Source organism: Dipteris shenzhenensis, chromosome 17, assembly GCF_047967505.1.
Source record: "Dipteris shenzhenensis isolate YYH24624 ecotype China chromosome 17, Dip_SZ_1.0, whole genome shotgun sequence".
In the NCBI taxonomy this organism is placed as follows: Eukaryota; Viridiplantae; Streptophyta; class Polypodiopsida; order Gleicheniales; family Dipteridaceae; genus Dipteris; species Dipteris shenzhenensis.
In genome coordinates, this window is record NC_141612.1 from 25,180,507 (window position 1) to 25,197,281 (window position 16,775).

Here is a 16,775-nt window from a genome sequence, read left to right on the forward strand (position 1 = left end):
CTAGTGTAGTAGATTACATCATGGGATCCCCTACTACCTTCACCTCATGTATCACCAACTTCACCGTAGCACCACTCCCTCCAGGAGCTGATCACACATACCTATTCTTCACTATCACCACCCCATGCTTAGCCACACCACACACACCACATAGGAAGCACGACACCTACCACGACATACACTTTGATCACAGCCTCCCCCCTGCCTACTTTTGTCACATGCACCCCTGCACTTGGGTGCAAAGTGACACGCTGGCTACATCGACAAGTGTATTATAATTCCCAGATAGGAGATTTTGTCGTATGCTGTGACCCCTTTGTGAGCCCTTGTCCAGGGACAGTCAGGCACAAGCTACGTAGGTCAGTCTCTCAGCCTTAGGTCAAGTCAGTAGTCAGTTCTTGTTCACTAGTACCCACTGGAGAATAGTAGGTTAAGTGTTTCCATCTTATAGTTTAGGTCTTAGCCTAGGTTAGGAGTCCCTTTAGGGTCCCCAAAGGCTGGACAGGTAAGCAAGGAAGGCAGCCTGCAAAGGCTGCCCAAAAACTCCCCTGGCAAATGGGCCAGGGAGGGCTTTTTATAGGCTGGTTGTAGGCCAGCCAGTCTGTAAAACAGACTGAGTCTGTAATACAGACTGAGTCAGTCTGTTTACAGACTGGGTTGGCTCAGTCCAGCACTATAAAAGGGCCCCTTGGCTGCCCTGTTTTCTCATTCAGTTTGCTCCTGCCTTCAGTCCTCCTACAGCTCCACTTCAGCCTCTTGTGCAGCCCCTGAGATCCTCAGATCTGGCCCTGCTCTAGCCTCAGTCCCTTGGCCATCAGTTCAGCCTGATCTGAAGGTGACCACGCAGCACAACAGTCGGAGGTTTGGACCAGCAAACGGAGAGAGGTTTGGACACTGTTTCCTCAGCTTTCTCGGCCCCTTGGCTGCCCTGTTTTCTCATTCAGTTTGCTCCTGCCTTCAGTCCTCCTACAGCTCCACTTCAGCCTCTTGTGCAGCCCCTGAGATCCTCAGATCTGGCCCTGCTCTAGCCTCAGTCCCTTGCCCATCAGTTCAGCCTGATCTGAAGGTGACCACGCAGCACAACAGTCGGAGGTTTGGACCAGCAAACGGAGAGAGGTTTGGACACTGTTTCCTCAGCTTTCTCAGCTCTCTTTTACAGTTTACACAGCTCACTCTCAGCTCTATATTTCCGTCATCTGTCAGTTCTCTCATAGGATCTATCATTTCTAGCTTTTCACTCTCTCACTCACGCAATAACCCTGCATTCCGCTAGACAGCACAAGCCTCTTCCTTGCCTTGCAGAAGCATCCTACATCGTCAGTGTGGACAGCATCAAGGTCTCGGTATTGGTCGGCGTTGCCTCTCAGGTCTTTGGGTCTGCTATACGTGTGCACGGTGAGCTCTTCAGAAGCATGTTCCATGCTCTCTTGAAGAGTGTTCTTTGTATTTCTCAGTTCTCCAAGTATAAAGCAAATTCTCCCCTGATTGGGGGAGGGGGCTTTCAGTGGGTACAAGGACCCAATTGGTTGTCGACTCTACTCTCTCTCTACCCTCATCTCCTTCCTCTCTCTATGGTAAACAACGCTCATTCCTCGCTAAAGGTTTAAAGAAGGTCTTGTTGTGAATTACACGATCAGATAACCGTTGCATGTTACAACTTTGGACGCCTAAACAGACTCCTAACCTACAAGGATCACATACCACTCATAGATGACCGTGCTGCCCTGATTAGTCGCACACTCCACGAGGCTACCCTCCAAATCTTTCCCTACACCACACGGTCCACTAGACCACCACCTCTTGGTTCTGTACCTTGCAACAACTGGTACAATGCGGAGTGCAAGGCTTATCGCCAACAACTCCAACTTGAAACCAGATGTCACCTCCCGAACACACCAGACACGGTACACAAGTACCGACGTCTCGTACATCGGGAGAAGCAGGCATTTCTTGAGGAGCTGCTGCTGAACATCTTGTACAACAATAACTCTAAGGATTTTTGGCAGAGATTCCTTGAGCGTAGGTCTCCATCACCCATCGCCGACACGAGAGTTTGGCTTATGTATGCAAGCCATCTTTATGATGTCCCACACCAGCCTACTCCAAATCTCATACACACCTCGCCCCACCACTTGCACCTTGTTCACCAGAGGGGGAGTCAAGGACGCGACATTGAAACTGCACAATGGCCGAGCTAAGGATCACGAGGAGCTATGCACTGAGTTTATCGCATATGGGATCGACGCGTTAGCCCCGATCCTAGCAAATCTATTCAATGATGATGTTTGCCTTGGCTTTCCCCGCACTTGCACACTCAACACCATCACCCCCATCCACAAGGCAAGGGATCCCATGGACCCAAGTAACTACAGGACTATCATGATTGGACATGTGATGTCCAAGATCTATGCAACAATATTGGATGCGTCGGTCAGCCTGTTCGCAGAGATGAGAGGGCTCAGAGCAGAAGGTCAGGCCGGTTTCAGGCGAGACCATGGGACTATGGATCACATACTCACACTCAAGAGTGTCATTGAGGAGGCCAGATCACGGAAGGAGAGGGTATATTGCTGCTTTGGATTTCCGCAAAGCCTTTGACACAATACCTCGAGCTCATCTCATCACACGCCTACAGACACTGGGATTTGATCAAGAGATCATCTGGGCAGTCATGGCACTTTATGAGAGTGTCTCAGGCCAAGTTTGGAGAGGCACAGGTTGGACAAAAGAGATCATGAGTACCATAGGGGTCAAACGGGGTTGTCCCTTATCACCAACCCTGATTGGCCTCTACATCGATGAGCTTGAGACTTTCATGGGGGCTTCCGGAGGGACCGGTTGCTCACTTGCTGGGATCATCATCAGGATTCTTCTTTATGCAGATGACGTGGCACTCTTGTCGTCCACACCGGAGGGGCTCCAACAACACTCGGATGCACTGCAGGCTTTTTGTTGATCCCATGATTTGGAGGTCAACCTTGGCAAGAACAAGGTCATGATCTTTAACACCTCTCGAGCAAACATGCAACAGAAGCAGTTCACTTTCGGTGGGTCACCAGTTGAGATCGTATCCTCATACACTTACTTGGGGGTCATCTTCTCTGGCCCGATCTTCACGATGAGACGTATCATCACACCTCCTCCACATAGAGAGCAGCAGAGCAGAGGGGATCCCTAGGGAGCATCGCATATGCATATTGTGCGACTATCAGGAGGTTGAGTCAAAGGAGCATTTTATTTTCAAGTGCCCAGTGTACTATGAGATCCGATGTCGCTACCACTGTCTCTTTAGAGATAGCTCCGGGCTCCTTTCTAGATTCCTCGCCTACCCAGATCAAAGATGCCTAGCGGCCTTTATTTTCAAGTGCCCAGTGTACTATGAGATCCGATGTCGCTACCACTGTCTCTTTAGAGACAGCTCCGGGCTCCTTTCTAGATTCCTCGCCTACCCAGATCAAAGATGCCTAGCGGCCTTCATTCACGAGGGGGTCCGTACTTACTTAGGCGACGGGGCTTGGCCACACCATCAGACACCTCTCAGAGTAGGATCACAGAGTTCTTCCCATCGAGTGACATTGATCGTCCAGTCTCTAGCCGCAGACGTGACAAAGACCCCGACCCGCGACCGTAGCACAACACACGAGACATCGAGGGGACACACAGATCACTCTGGGGGACCTCCCGTCATTGTTTAGACCCGGGATACATCCCACACGAGTCACGGTGGCTATAGTCTTGCGTCGAGCCTCCTCCAGGAGATCGAGACGCACGGCAGCCCTTGACGGACACCAACGTCCCATCACCGGCTATGCACCAGCCAGGGCGACATGACATACGGAGGATTCCGCTCCACTCCAATCTTTTTTCTTTTCATTGTCACACCCAGATGTATTTGATTACGTATGAAGACTTAGGATTCAGCACGGGTGATGATGCTCGTTTTAGTAGCTCCACCCTTACTATGATTTGTATCAGGTTTTCTTTCAGTCTCATAGACCCATCGGTCTTCCGAAGACTCTAATAAAATTTATTTCTCTCTCTCTCTCTCTCTCTCTCTCTCTCTCTCTCTCTCTCTCTCTCTCTTCCCTTCTGTTCAGTTCTCACATGTTCATCATGGCCATAGTGCTTCTGGTGTTATCCTAGGCGGAGGTCCTCAGGCAGGTCTAGAACCACGGTGGATCCTGCCACCTTCTCCATGTCGGATTGTGCTGGCCCTGCTGAGCTCATGCGCCCTTCTTGGAGCCGGTTGTCACCATACACCTGCTGGTCGTCCTGGTTCGCCCACCAAAGTGATTGAGATGTCACTCCCTTGCCCCTTGCTGATCCTTCCAACTCAAGGGAAATTTTCAGGCTCTGATATCGATGTAACATGCATGAGGCCTAAGTCTCTCTCACTAGGCTAAGCTCGTGTTACATTGCATGAGGCCTAAGTCTCTCTCACTAAGCTAAGCTCGTCCTGGCTAACTGTGGAAGCATGGAAATGACAACTGAAAGAGAAAGAGAGAGGTAAACTGAAGCATAATGAGATAGACATGAACACTAAGTTTATGCTAGGCTACTATCTTTCTTCTTTATGCTTTGGGCCTAGCAATCACCAGATACCCTTTTACAACTGTTCCTCAATTAACAGGGCTGAGGCTACATGCTGAGTTCCACCAAGAGCTAGAGCTGATGGCTGAAGGCTGTATCTGAGCTGAGGCTAACTGAGGGGAGCCATTGCCATGGAAAGGCTGCTAAGGCCGCTATGGCGGCTGCTGAGGCTGACCCAAAGGCTGCCGTACTGCTGGAAAGTTCTACATGAGGAAGCTGGAGCTGCTGCTCGAGCTACTGTCCCGAGGGCTGCTGCAGTACCTGAGCCTGCTATGGGACATGCTGCTGAGGCTGATTGTCCTCTGCAGGAGAACCTGGAACTGCTCGAGCTACTGCCGTTAGGGCTACTGCTGCTGGTGAAGGAGCTGATGCTGAACGAGGATTCTGTGTTGTGCAGCTGGAAGGAATAATGTATCAATTCTGATATAGACGGGTAACTCCAACAAACCTACAGTCACCAGTGAATATAGGTATCTACATCTATGAGTGGACTGGTAAGCGTGCATAAGCCATCGGGTTTCCTTTCTCTGTTTTATTGCTTTATGCTTCGATTTACCTACGCATCTCTTCGTAGGGCTGTAGGGCTGTGCTTCTGACAAAGCCAACTCTGCGTTCTTTAGCCTGCTTTGTCATCTGCTGACTTTTGTGCTGCTAGAGCTGTCCTGCTGCTGTGGGCTGCAGGACATATAGTATCTTTTCATTGCAGGGAATCATATATACCTTTGTAAGACTAGAATATTTCCAATCGTACAAATTCAGATTTTTGTTGTTCTAAAGTCCAAAATTCTACAGTGAATCAATCTAAGGTTACAGAGGGGCGATGACACAGTGGTGCAAAATGTGTGACGAACCTATATATCCATTTGGTGAATTGCTGGCAGGTAGGATTTGGTAAACCTTGAAGAGGCAATCTCATTCCGTTGTTACATTGATGCAAAAAATGTGTGGTGAACCTACAGATCCATTTGGTGAAGTGTTTTGCAGGTAGGATTTGGTAAACCTTGAAAGAGGTAGCCTCATTTGATTGTTACAAGGTGAGAAAGTAAAAGTCAAAAATTAAGAGCAAGTATACAACGTGTTTCAAAACATCCGGCAATCAGAACATATTTCTGATCATTCTAATGAGGTCCCAGTTCTTCATACCTAGCCATCAAAGCAACAAGGGCAAAACAGAAGCAGGATCTAAATCGTGCAAATGCTTGTGTATTATATAATGCTATAGAACTCACAATATATTTGCTGACCCCAATTACCACTTTGACGCGTGAGAATATCATATAATGTAGTGTGCGAGCCTGTTTCACCTCCAACTAGCAAGCATGCTATTAGTGGCGACAAGACAACCTCTGAGTCAGCATACACAACGACAGTCCCAGTTTGCATTGTTGATTTTTCCCAAATTTTCTCATGTAACCAAACAATATCAAATGTCTAACACAAGGGTAGAGATAGAAACCTCTCCAGCCTTTTGAGGACAGAAGATGCGATTCTCAGGAATCCCCCTATCCAAGGCGAGCTGAGCCACTGGAGAAGGGAGAAGCTTTTGGCCCCGTCCTTTTGCTGCAGGTGGTTGAGTTACTACAGCAGCAACCTAAAATCATACATCATCCAACAAAAGTCATGTAATCATCCATGATCAATTTTATTATATAACGTGTGTACATGTTAAAAAATCCAACGTCAGGAGCACTGACAATAGCATGCCGACTTGGTCTCTTATGCTTTAAGATTACTTGAACATGTATATACCTAGATGAATCCAGGAACATTCCCAAACTCATCCTCTAAAAACACTAACATAGTGCAGTTTCAATCTCACGAGAGTCACTCATAAGATTGAAAACCATAAACTCCATCATGCATAGCAGGGACTAGCTACTATGACATCCCCACTAACGTCATCAATGCCCAACAGTGGGTATAGACCATAGTATAAAAGTATGCTCTCACACATGCAAATCCACACACCCACACATACTTGAGCATCCATTTATACAAAGTCTTCGTACTGAGTTTCTGTCGGCACTCCGGAGGTGAAGGGCAAACTCAGCCATGACGAAGGCTAGCACTAAAGGAGAAGGCTAATCAAAAAGTAGTCCAAAACTCTTCATTCAAGCTACAACTCCTTGTGAAGTCTAAACGATTTCATTTAAGTCTCTCCCAAACGAGCATCTAAATCTAATTCTAGCTGATAGGCCAACGCACCATTTAAGATAGAAAGAATTATCGCAATACCAGCAGGCCGCAACTTGGACGAAAACTTCACAAGGTGAAATTTGCATGTCCGCTAATACGACAAAAGCATATACCTAGATGAATCCAAGAACATTCCCAAACTCATCCTCTAAAAACACAACATAGTGCAGTTTCAATCTCACGAGAGTCACTCATAAGATTGAAAACCATAAACTCCATCATGCATAGCAGGGACTAGCTACTATGACATCCCCACTGACATCATCAGCGCCCAACAGTGGGTGTAGACCATAGTATAAAAGTATGCTCTCACACATACAAATCCACACACCCACACATACTTGAGCATCCATTTATACAAAGTCTTCGTACTGAGTTTCTGTCGGCACTCCGGAGGTGAAGGGCAAACTCAACCATTCTAAGAACACGTCTAGACTACAGCCTCCGCTTTCCCAGGATGATGCTTACTAATGAACTTCTTTAGCATCGGTTTGACAAGTTCTCAACCTCACAAATGTGCCACGAATCAACTCGTGAGAATCTAGAGTTATTGCTGGTCATAGTTAAACGGTGGTGTGCTGTAACGATCGAATATCAAGGCATACATTTTTGAAACGAATCAAACTACGACTGGTTGGCGTCTGGCTCTTTCATAATGCATGAGCTTCTGCGGCCGATAGACATCATTCACACTTTACTATCTGAATACTACGGGATATTAAATATCACCTAAGTGCTCGTGGACCTGGGACTTGAAATTGAGATAAGGATGCAGGATGCTCATCCAGAAAAGTGTAAACAGGTGCGAAACTGTAGTCAATCAAAGCCAACCTCAAAAATGGAGCTTTCGCCCAGGGCAGCAGCCAGCAATTTATCCAAGACATCAGCAGCCACCTACAAGGATCAGAAAAGTCAGAAGATGCTGAAGCAAGCAAAGCACAGCAGCTGTATAAGAGAAGCATGTACTTTGGGGGAGCCAAGGAAAACTATTTGCTTCTTGTTGGAGGGGGATGTTGAGAGAGAGAAGCAACGGGGGGAAAGGGTTGGCAAGTTGTGGTGTAGCTTGGAAAGCGGAGTGTTGAAGGAGGAAGGTCGCCATAGCTGAGCTGCCATCAAGGCAGGCCTGCTTGTAGTAGTGTACATGGGTCACAAAGTGATTCCTATTCACTCTTGCCTGTCTATATACTCTCATCCCAGCCAACATTGCCCTTCACGCCCTTCGCCCGTGTGTAGCCTTGTTGGTTCCCCGAGTTACTCTTTGTTGTTGCGTGTGTTGCGTTCGATCCCCAGGATCAACGTCTCATGACCCTGCCTTGCGGCCTCATGTTATTAAACTAGATTGCTTGGCCAGCTGGGCTCTTGATGAATGCTTCTCTCTTTTGCTATCTTGGTGAGGTTCACATGAGTGACGTTGTCAGAAATGATGCAGAAGATTGATGTTCAATTGCATGCAATCTTTTGTAGAGATTTCGTTATCATCCAGTTCTGCTTGCACTTGATGTCGTTCATGTCGACAGTAAAACGTAGTTTTTCTTTTTTCGGAGGAAGACAAATTCCTATTCTTTGCACTGTAATCAAATCTATTGTCATTCCACTTCGAGCGAACGACGGGGAGATGTATTTCAGAAATGTATAAATAATAAATCAAAACCAAATTGAGACAGAAGCATGCAACTGTGACAGGAATAATCCAAACCCAAAGCTGCATTGCATGTACGACAAAAGTTCCAGCACCATTTGCAACTTCATTGGATCCCTTTTTTCGAAGGCACAAATGTTTATTTTTTGGGTCAAATTATGTTCCTACGCTTTAGGAAATAGTACTTCCGCGCTCTAGCCGGATGGCCCTCGAGCGTGTTGTAACCTAATGGACCTACTGTGTTGTGGATCCTTATGTAGTACTGCTCTAAAGTTCGTGCTTTGTCTACAGGGTCTGTTGTTTCCAAAACTTTGATTTCGAAATTTTCTTTGAAGGGCTTGTAAAGCTGCAAGTCCTCTTTCATTTTCGCCGGTGGTTTTTTATTGTGCTGTTTGATCCTCCGCGGCAGGTCCGTCGTGCTCCCTATGTATTTTCTGTTGTTGGGCTTGCACGTGATGCAGTAGACGACGAGGCTCGCACGATTCCCTTGCGCGGGCGCTTCAGTGGAGGCTCCTCCTTCATCTCGAGGCTCGCGTCTTTCAATGTCGTACCTGCGTAAACATTGACAATTACGTTAGTCATCGAGGTTTTCGGTCTTTTTTTTTCGTTTGAGGTCCATAATAGAATGCATTTATTTACTTGCCCTGGTTTTTCTCTGTTGGCGTTAAAGGATCGTTTCCAATACCGAAGCGCTCCTCGTATAAGTCCCTGTCGAAAATATACGTAAGCTTCTCCATTGTCGTCATCGGGTGCGTCGCGTCGTGCGTCCCTCCAAATTGTTCCATGAATTGTTCGAGTATAGCCGTTCCTTGATTGCGTGTCGTGTCCCTCAGCAACTCCAAGGATACGTTGTACCCGTAATGCAGCAGCTCGCACGCATACGCTGTGATCCCTTTCGTCTTCGTGTCTAGTAGCTTCTGCCCCTCCAAACTTTCCATCATCCTATCGGTCTCATCGAACTCAATGTCAAGCTCGACAAGGATCTCTTTGAGGAGTCCTGCAGGAGAAGTGCAATCCATGATGAGTTTGTTGTTCTTGCAACTCGTTAATTCTTTTTCTCAATTGTTGCGGTTTTTTTTAATTTTCGGAAGCATTACGTACCATTTGCGAATCTCAAGCCTCCCGGCTCTCTTTTAGCTGGCAAACGCCTATTGCAGTTGTCAATGAAGTCGCGTAGTTCCGCATACGTGTTGAAGCCGTTGATGTAAGCTCCCGGACGTTCTCCTGCATTGTTTGCTAGCCGGAATTGCTTTGTGGTTAGGAAGAACCTCCTCTTTGCTGGTGGAGGTTTTGTTGCCTTCGCGTTGCTTTTGTATAGCTCAAATAGCTGCTTGCATGCACGACTTATTACACCGTCTTTTCAAATGAGCCGTCTTTTTAAATCTTCAAGAAAAAAAGATTCTTTCATGCTGGTGGAATTTACCTTGTCTGCGTCCATGTCTTATGTTGCAATGTCCCGAGCTTTCTGATTCTCTGCACCTGTTCTCGACAACAGACAAGATATTAAAACCATTTTCCTTGCACGCATGTTTGACGTAACATATTCATGACTTGCCTCTGCCTTTTTCAATCTCTAGTAGTGAATACCTTTATGCGCGTGGTTGTGTTGTCGGCTGTGAGAACTCTCGTGGAATTGGTCTGAATATGTCTGGATGTGGGCAATGTAGTATGCGCAGCCTCGTTCTCTCAGTCACTCTGGACAACATCACGTATGCTAGGCCAGGGGCAAACACTCCTCGAAATATGAGCAGCGCTTTGTTGGATATGGTTGCGCCTTGGGATTTGTGTCCCGTGATAGCGTATGCTAGGGTTAGTGGAAATGTGGACTTGTGGAACCATTTTCCATTTATTGCCTTTTGCTGATGCTTCGAGCGTCGTAATGTGAGCACGGCCGCTGTTGTGTCCACGACGACAGTGATACCGTTGATTTCCCCCCTGCTAGTTGCATTGATGCTCTTGATTTTGCACATTGCTCCATTTGCGGCACCTATTGCGAGGTCGATGTTTTCCGTTATCATTGCCTTCGCCCCCACGCAAATTTTTCCTATCTCGTTGAAGCTTTTGTCCTCCAACCATTCTTTGAGAGCTGGTTCGCTCGCGGCGTTACTGTGTATTTGAACATGCACAATCATCTCGGGAGTGTTGAATTTCTCCACAAGCTCATCGTTGAAGGTAGCGACATCGACTCTGTGCGTGCAAATGATGGTTGTTTCGGCATCGATGAAGTGGCATGCACCTTCCTTGTCGACAATGCACTGCCCCAAACAGTCGGAAATCTCGTCAGTTGTGGGCGTCCTGAGTCTTATGGTATGCAAGAATGCCAGGAACGGCATGTCTCGTGCATGTCGCACCGAGAATTGCATGTGGTACATTTTCGCTTGAGCCCAGTGTGCGGAGGACGTGATGTGGCACGGCTCGCAGAGATCCTCGCGGTGTTTGCAGACTGGCGGTAATTGCGCCAAGTCACCAAAAATTATGAGCATTTTGTGTCTGAATGGCTCATGCAATGTGCCATTAGTCACATTGACGATTTGTCTTACCACGAGATCGAAAGTCATCCTTGTTAGCATGGACATCTCGTCAATGATGATCGCGTTGGCTTCCTTGATTGCGAGGTGTCGCTCATCCGTCTCATGGATGTTCAGTGGGTACTAACTGCTGCGCACAGGGATCTTGAATTGGTAGTGTACAGTGGTTGCAATCCCGCTCAGCCGCGTCGCAGCCGCCCCTGTTGATGCACAGAGTATTGCCGTTTTGTTTTGCGCTACCAGGTGCAAAACATAGTGCCGTATCAAGAAGCTTTTGCCGCTACCTGGTGTTCCACAGACAACGTGCAGCCCCGAGCTTGTTGAAGCTAGGCTTTCGAAGACTCTTTGTTGTTGTACTGTCAATGCGGCATTGGCGACGGTGCGAAACTCGGCCATTTTTTCCAACATCCTCGCGTGTGTTGGCCCTTCGACGGTTTGCTGGTCGATGTTAGGCGCTTCCATCGGGCAGTCTCGGATGATCGCAACCTTTTACAATATCATATTGATCAACTGGTCCGTGTGGTCAGTCGCTAGCAAGTTCCTTTGCGTGTATTCGGTCACATACATCTCGAGGTCCTCGTTGCTCAATATGAGGCCACGCATTTGGCATTCAACAAAGTAGGATCCAGCTGTGTTGGCAGGTGATATGAGCTCCGTTTCATTCCTGAAGCTGAGTTTTCGCAAGAGCACGTTGTAGAAGTACCCCTCTGGTTGATGTCCAGTGTGGTAGTCAGTGAATCTGACTACTCGCTCACATTTTGCGATCCTGTTGCCTGAGAGGTCAAGACCGACCGTTCCATGTTGCGTTTCCTTGGGCTTTCGGATCACATATTGCCTATGGTAATCGTAGAACGTGCTATCCTCGATGGCGCTCGATCTCCCGCAGTATATGTCGACCGGGTGCAGGGTGACGTTGTTGTTTCGCGAGATGATGCATTGTCTTAGAGATGGTGGCGAGGAGTCGACATAGTGAACGGTCTCGCTCCTTGTGATTGTTGGTATCTGCATGCAGTTTAGCGTGGCCTCTGTTGGAGAGGTTGGTTTTGATAGGAGGCTTGCGGCGATGAGTTTCAGCTTTACTTCGTCGAGATGTTGCAACCCCAAGCGCGAGGCGTCTTCTGAACGGATGTTCAGTTTGCCCATTGGTTCAGATTTCATCGCGTACTTGAGGAGGTAGTGAGAGATTGAAGAGTTTGTCACCCGCTGTATGTTCATGTGTGCACCCCACAACAGTAACACAGAAGGGTGGTAAGGGACGACGTTTCGGTGCTCATGTCCCGGCCGGTAATACAACCAACGTTGCGTCAGAGGGTCGAGGATGGGTTCATATTCTGGCTGTGTTGTGAAAGGGAAGCCGTGCTTGCAACTGTGGTGTGACGGTCCGACGTAGCACGCTTTCCTGCATACGTGCAACTGCTTCCTGAGAACTAGTTCTCGCAGCCTTGTGTTTCGAGGATCCAGGGCCTCGTCCCTGGGGACGTAAGCCGCAATCTCATTTGCAATTCGCTGACGGTCATCATGGTAGACCCACAATATGACATGGGCGTGTAGGGAGCCCCTATTTTGTATCTCATAACGAACGACATGGTGTTGTATTCGGCCAAGCAGACTGTCGGATGAAAGCAAATGCTTGCGCATGAACATGTGGAAGCGTGCGTGGAAAAATGCCATGCATTCAACAGGACAATCCTTCCAAGTGAATTGCGCATTATAATGTGTTGCGATGCTCTCGATCACATTAATTTCTTGCCACCGTGTATCGGTGACCTCGTCTGCAGTGAATGTCAGAAAGAAATCTGGGAGGCCCCAAGCATCGACCATCGTTATGAGGTCCTTCAGTTGCCGTCGATGCCACGATGGGGACCCCGGCATTGTTGATGGCATGCTGTAGCGAAGCACGTGTCTCATTGCGTCTTCATCGGTCGTGGCAAGGTTGGCTTTCCTATATTGGTCGATGTCTCGTTGCAAGCATGTAGAGTTGCTTGAATTGGCAATCATCATTGCCTGTTTTAACTGGAACATGATCAACAAGTACGGCTTGTAGAGCGTGTAGATAGAGAATAAGGTGCATATTCTCATTTTCACATAGTTGCTGAACTGTATGCAGCCATCATAGTAGCCCCGTCCGAAAGGGAACATGAAGGGGAACACTGCTGACTCCATGGTTATGTCAACGCACGCACTGCCAGCTGCTGCTACTCCATCGACGTGGAATGAAGCGACCCTCTATGAAAGCATTTCTGTACCCCGTAGCTGTATGGAGGCAAAGTCATGCTTGTCCCTTGCATCAAAGGCGCGACGGTTCGCGGGGTCCACCATGTTTTGCAAAAGCAGGAGCTCAGGCTGAGATTCCGCTATTGACATTAACTCGAAGGGAGCTGTCTCATCGTGTAGTTCCAAGATACCTGCAATGGTTTGAGGACTCAAGATGCACATACCCATCTTGATGTCCGCACGCTCTGCTAAAGAATTGTACTTGCGCAATATTGGATTGTTCTCGATGTTGTATGCGAGCACACCTGACAGCTCGTTCGTCACGATTTCTTGAGCCGAGCTTAGTGGGACGTTTCGCCAAGATATCAGAGGATTGTCTAAAAGTGACCTTCTATCGAGTGTGCCACGAGCAATCGCATTTGCAGTCGTGGTAACTGAAATGGATATATCTATGATACTTAGCAGTTGCGTGTGGAGGTGGTTTGTTTTAAGCAACTGCCGAGAGTACTGTGGCATCAACCGCACAATGTATCTGCTCCGCTGGGCATCTCGTGTGCAGCTTTTATTTCCAGTAAGTCACTTGCATGCCCATATTCTTGTAGGCATCCAAAAGTATCATGTTTCCGAGTGCGGCGCTGTGGCTCGAGATGCCTATGCCTTGCGAAGAAACGATCCTTTGGTTTGCAAACAGTAGCGTGGTTATGCCACAGACACCGCAGATTTGAAGGCTAGAGAAAATAGCCGCGCAATTACTAACCCATTGCTTGTATCTATCTGCGATGGTCAACCACGATGACGTAGCTGGCCTCAAGGACATCTTTCTTGATGTTATATCAAGTTGAATAGCTCGACCTATGGCTGCTCTGAGCGTTGACGAATGGTCATGTTCGAAGGAGTTTCCGGTGGTCATTTCTACATCGTGACATGAATCGATGTCTTATGTTCGGATTTAAACACCTACAGGGATTAATAATAAAAACCGTCCGAAACTTTGCTACAATTTCACTCACGTGGTTTTGTCTAAACGCAACAGGAAAAACAAAATGGACTGAACCTCTATCTTTAGAAGGTGAAAGAATTGATAAAATAACTTGAATCAAGCAAATACATTTTGTTGTGCGTACCTTTAGGAGAAGACACTCGTTTGGAGGCTGCAAACATCTCGAAAACAGAAGTGTTGCAGACATGATTAGTATGTTGGTCGAACCAAGCAAATGTAATGTTCCCTTGCAGAAACAGAATGTGCGAAGAAGTGTGCGTGCTCAAGATGAGGTGTTTAAAAAAAAAAACCATACGTAATGTATGGTGGAGAGCCGGCACATGTCTCTCCAAAAATTATATATCATAGGGGAACGTGCCATCCCCCCGTTTCGAATAGTCACCTCCAGTGTTGGAGGTGTAGCGCATTAATGCAGACCAGAGCAACAGACGGTGCAGAAACATTTCAGAATTGAAATGACCGTACATTCTGCTTACGTGGAGTATCCTTTGTGACGTCCACAGCTCGACGAGAAGTCGCCTATTTCTTTGCTGGAATGTTGGAATCTGAAAACAATCATGATTAGTCAATATGCATTCCTCATGTTCTGCATGTTTGGATATGTTGGTTAGCATATGTGTAATTTCCTAAAGATGATAAATTCAAGCACAAAAGCTATACACAATCTAACGATCAAAGATGTTCAAATTATCAAGGTAATCATCTTCACACATCTTGGAGCAGTTGTAGTTACAATTTTTGCCTTTGCAAGATTCCAAAAAATTACGACTATGGAAATATAAAAGTGCATATAAATAACATCTTATTATATCTAAAATGATTCACTATGTCCATGATCTTATGAGTTGGCAATAGTTATCATTGACACTTTTGCAACCCAATTGCATCCTCCCAAACACAAAAACGAATTTGTTTCCCTACCAAACAACCGATTTTTGACTTGTGTTGTAGAGAAACACCCAAAAGCGAATTTGTGCATACCTTGCTGGGATAGCCTATTCACCTTTACCTACAGTCGGAATCAACGTCCAGGAGTTGGCTCCGATACCAACTGCAAACAAGCACTAACAAACAAGTTAGGCAACTGTAGGCAGTTGGTTACAGTCGGCCTATGTGTAGAGCAGTTAGGCCACTGTAGGCAGTTGGTTATAGTCGGTCTAACTGCCCCACAAGTCGGCCCAATAGCAGCAGTAATAGGTGCCCACTTAGTGCTGGTTATAGTCGCCCAATTAGGCCAGCAAACAGTCAAATATTTGCACTCTACACGTCGGCCCATGCAGACCACAAGTCGCCCATAGTTGTGCACTCCATCGGACTGTTTTAGTGGATAGTTGGCTCTACTTCACTTATAAAAGGAGGCCCTGGGTGCCTTCAATCCACACTTTTCATCACACTCAGTTCACAGGATTTGCAGGAGCAACAATTATTGATGTTTGCATCCCATCCACCTCCAAACTCAACAATTATTGATGTTTGAAGTGATAGTGTCAATTGCCTCATAGTAGCAGACAACAAAATTCAGTAGAAAGAGACCAAAAGCTAGACACACCCTCTTGGAAGAAGAGATCTATAGAAACAACACTAGTCTTGAAAGATGACTGCCAAAACAACATTAGTCTGAACCACAAAGAAAGCTCACATCCACTCTTAAACGTGATCTCAACGTCAAGGAATCCAGACACGGTAGAGAGAGTCATAAAGCCAACAGCATAACCAACAGCATCCGGCTGATTGCACTTTCCACTAGATGAAGCACGGCAACTAGGCAGAGAGCAACGGTACCTTGAATGAAGCACACCACCCCATAGCTACTAGCAAGAACAACTCCGTCAATCATGAAGTAAGGGCTAAGAGCCTACCAGCTCGTTGCCAAGGATTCAATGGCCATGCAAGGGGGGAAAACCCAAAGCTAGAGCTACAGACGATGAATACTCAATAGCATGAGTCGCCACTAATGCTCACAGACAAAAGCTAACGGAAGAATGCGCAGATACTAGTAGAGATGACAACATGCCCCTCAACACTCCCATAAACTTCAATTATCACGATGAGCCAATCCTCATGCTCACTGGGAAAAGAAAAACGGCTCGGTTACACAAAGCATATAAAATCAATAAATCAACTTACTCTAATTACACTAGAATGAAATGAGACTACCGTAGAAGAACAATTCTTGGGAATGCTGGAAGCTCCTTTACGCCGATTTGTGTTTTTGTTGGAAGAAATCTCCTTTGCAACGCCTCCTTGAGAAATGTATTTGCTGCAGGTGGAAGAAAGCGCCAAAGCATGCAAGGCATAAGAATCCTCACGAGTCAGCTCAAAGTGACAGTCTTCGTCATCTCTGATGGAGAGATGAAGTCGCTGAGATGAATGGAAACGCCAGTTTCATAGGATTGTTACTCACACAAATGAAGAAGAGGTTGCGAAAAAACCTGCATGCGACAATTCGACTCGCTCTGTCGTCTCAATCTGGTTTTCAAACTGCCAGCGCCCTAGTGATCACAGGACTTCGACTCCTTGGCATGAAACTCATTCACATCGTAGGTCACCAAGAGGCAATTCTCTGATGGTCTGAGAGGAAACACGCACAATTGACAAGCAAAGTAGA

General features: G+C 46.8%; 1 protein-coding gene across 4 annotated transcripts in view; it reads right to left on the reverse strand.

Annotated features, from left to right (window-relative positions):
- Positions 1-8,115, reverse strand: part of PDE194 (formyltransferase) — a 91,224-nt gene extending 83,109 nt beyond the window's left edge. For 2 of the 4 annotated variants that reach the window (XM_087388150.1, XM_087388149.1), the window contains exons 1-3: positions 7,753-8,115; positions 7,618-7,680; positions 6,047-6,181 (exon numbers count right to left, since the gene is read on the reverse strand). In XM_087388150.1, coding sequence (XP_087244276.1) covers positions 6,047-6,181; positions 7,618-7,680; positions 7,753-7,929 — 375 coding nt within the window. In that variant the 5' untranslated portion in view covers positions 7,930-8,115. The remainder of the gene's footprint in view (positions 1-6,046; positions 6,182-7,617; positions 7,681-7,752) is intronic. The other 2 variants (XM_087388148.1, XM_087388151.1) reach the window with 2 other exon arrangements.
- Between the last annotated feature and the right edge of the window lie 8,660 nt (positions 8,116-16,775).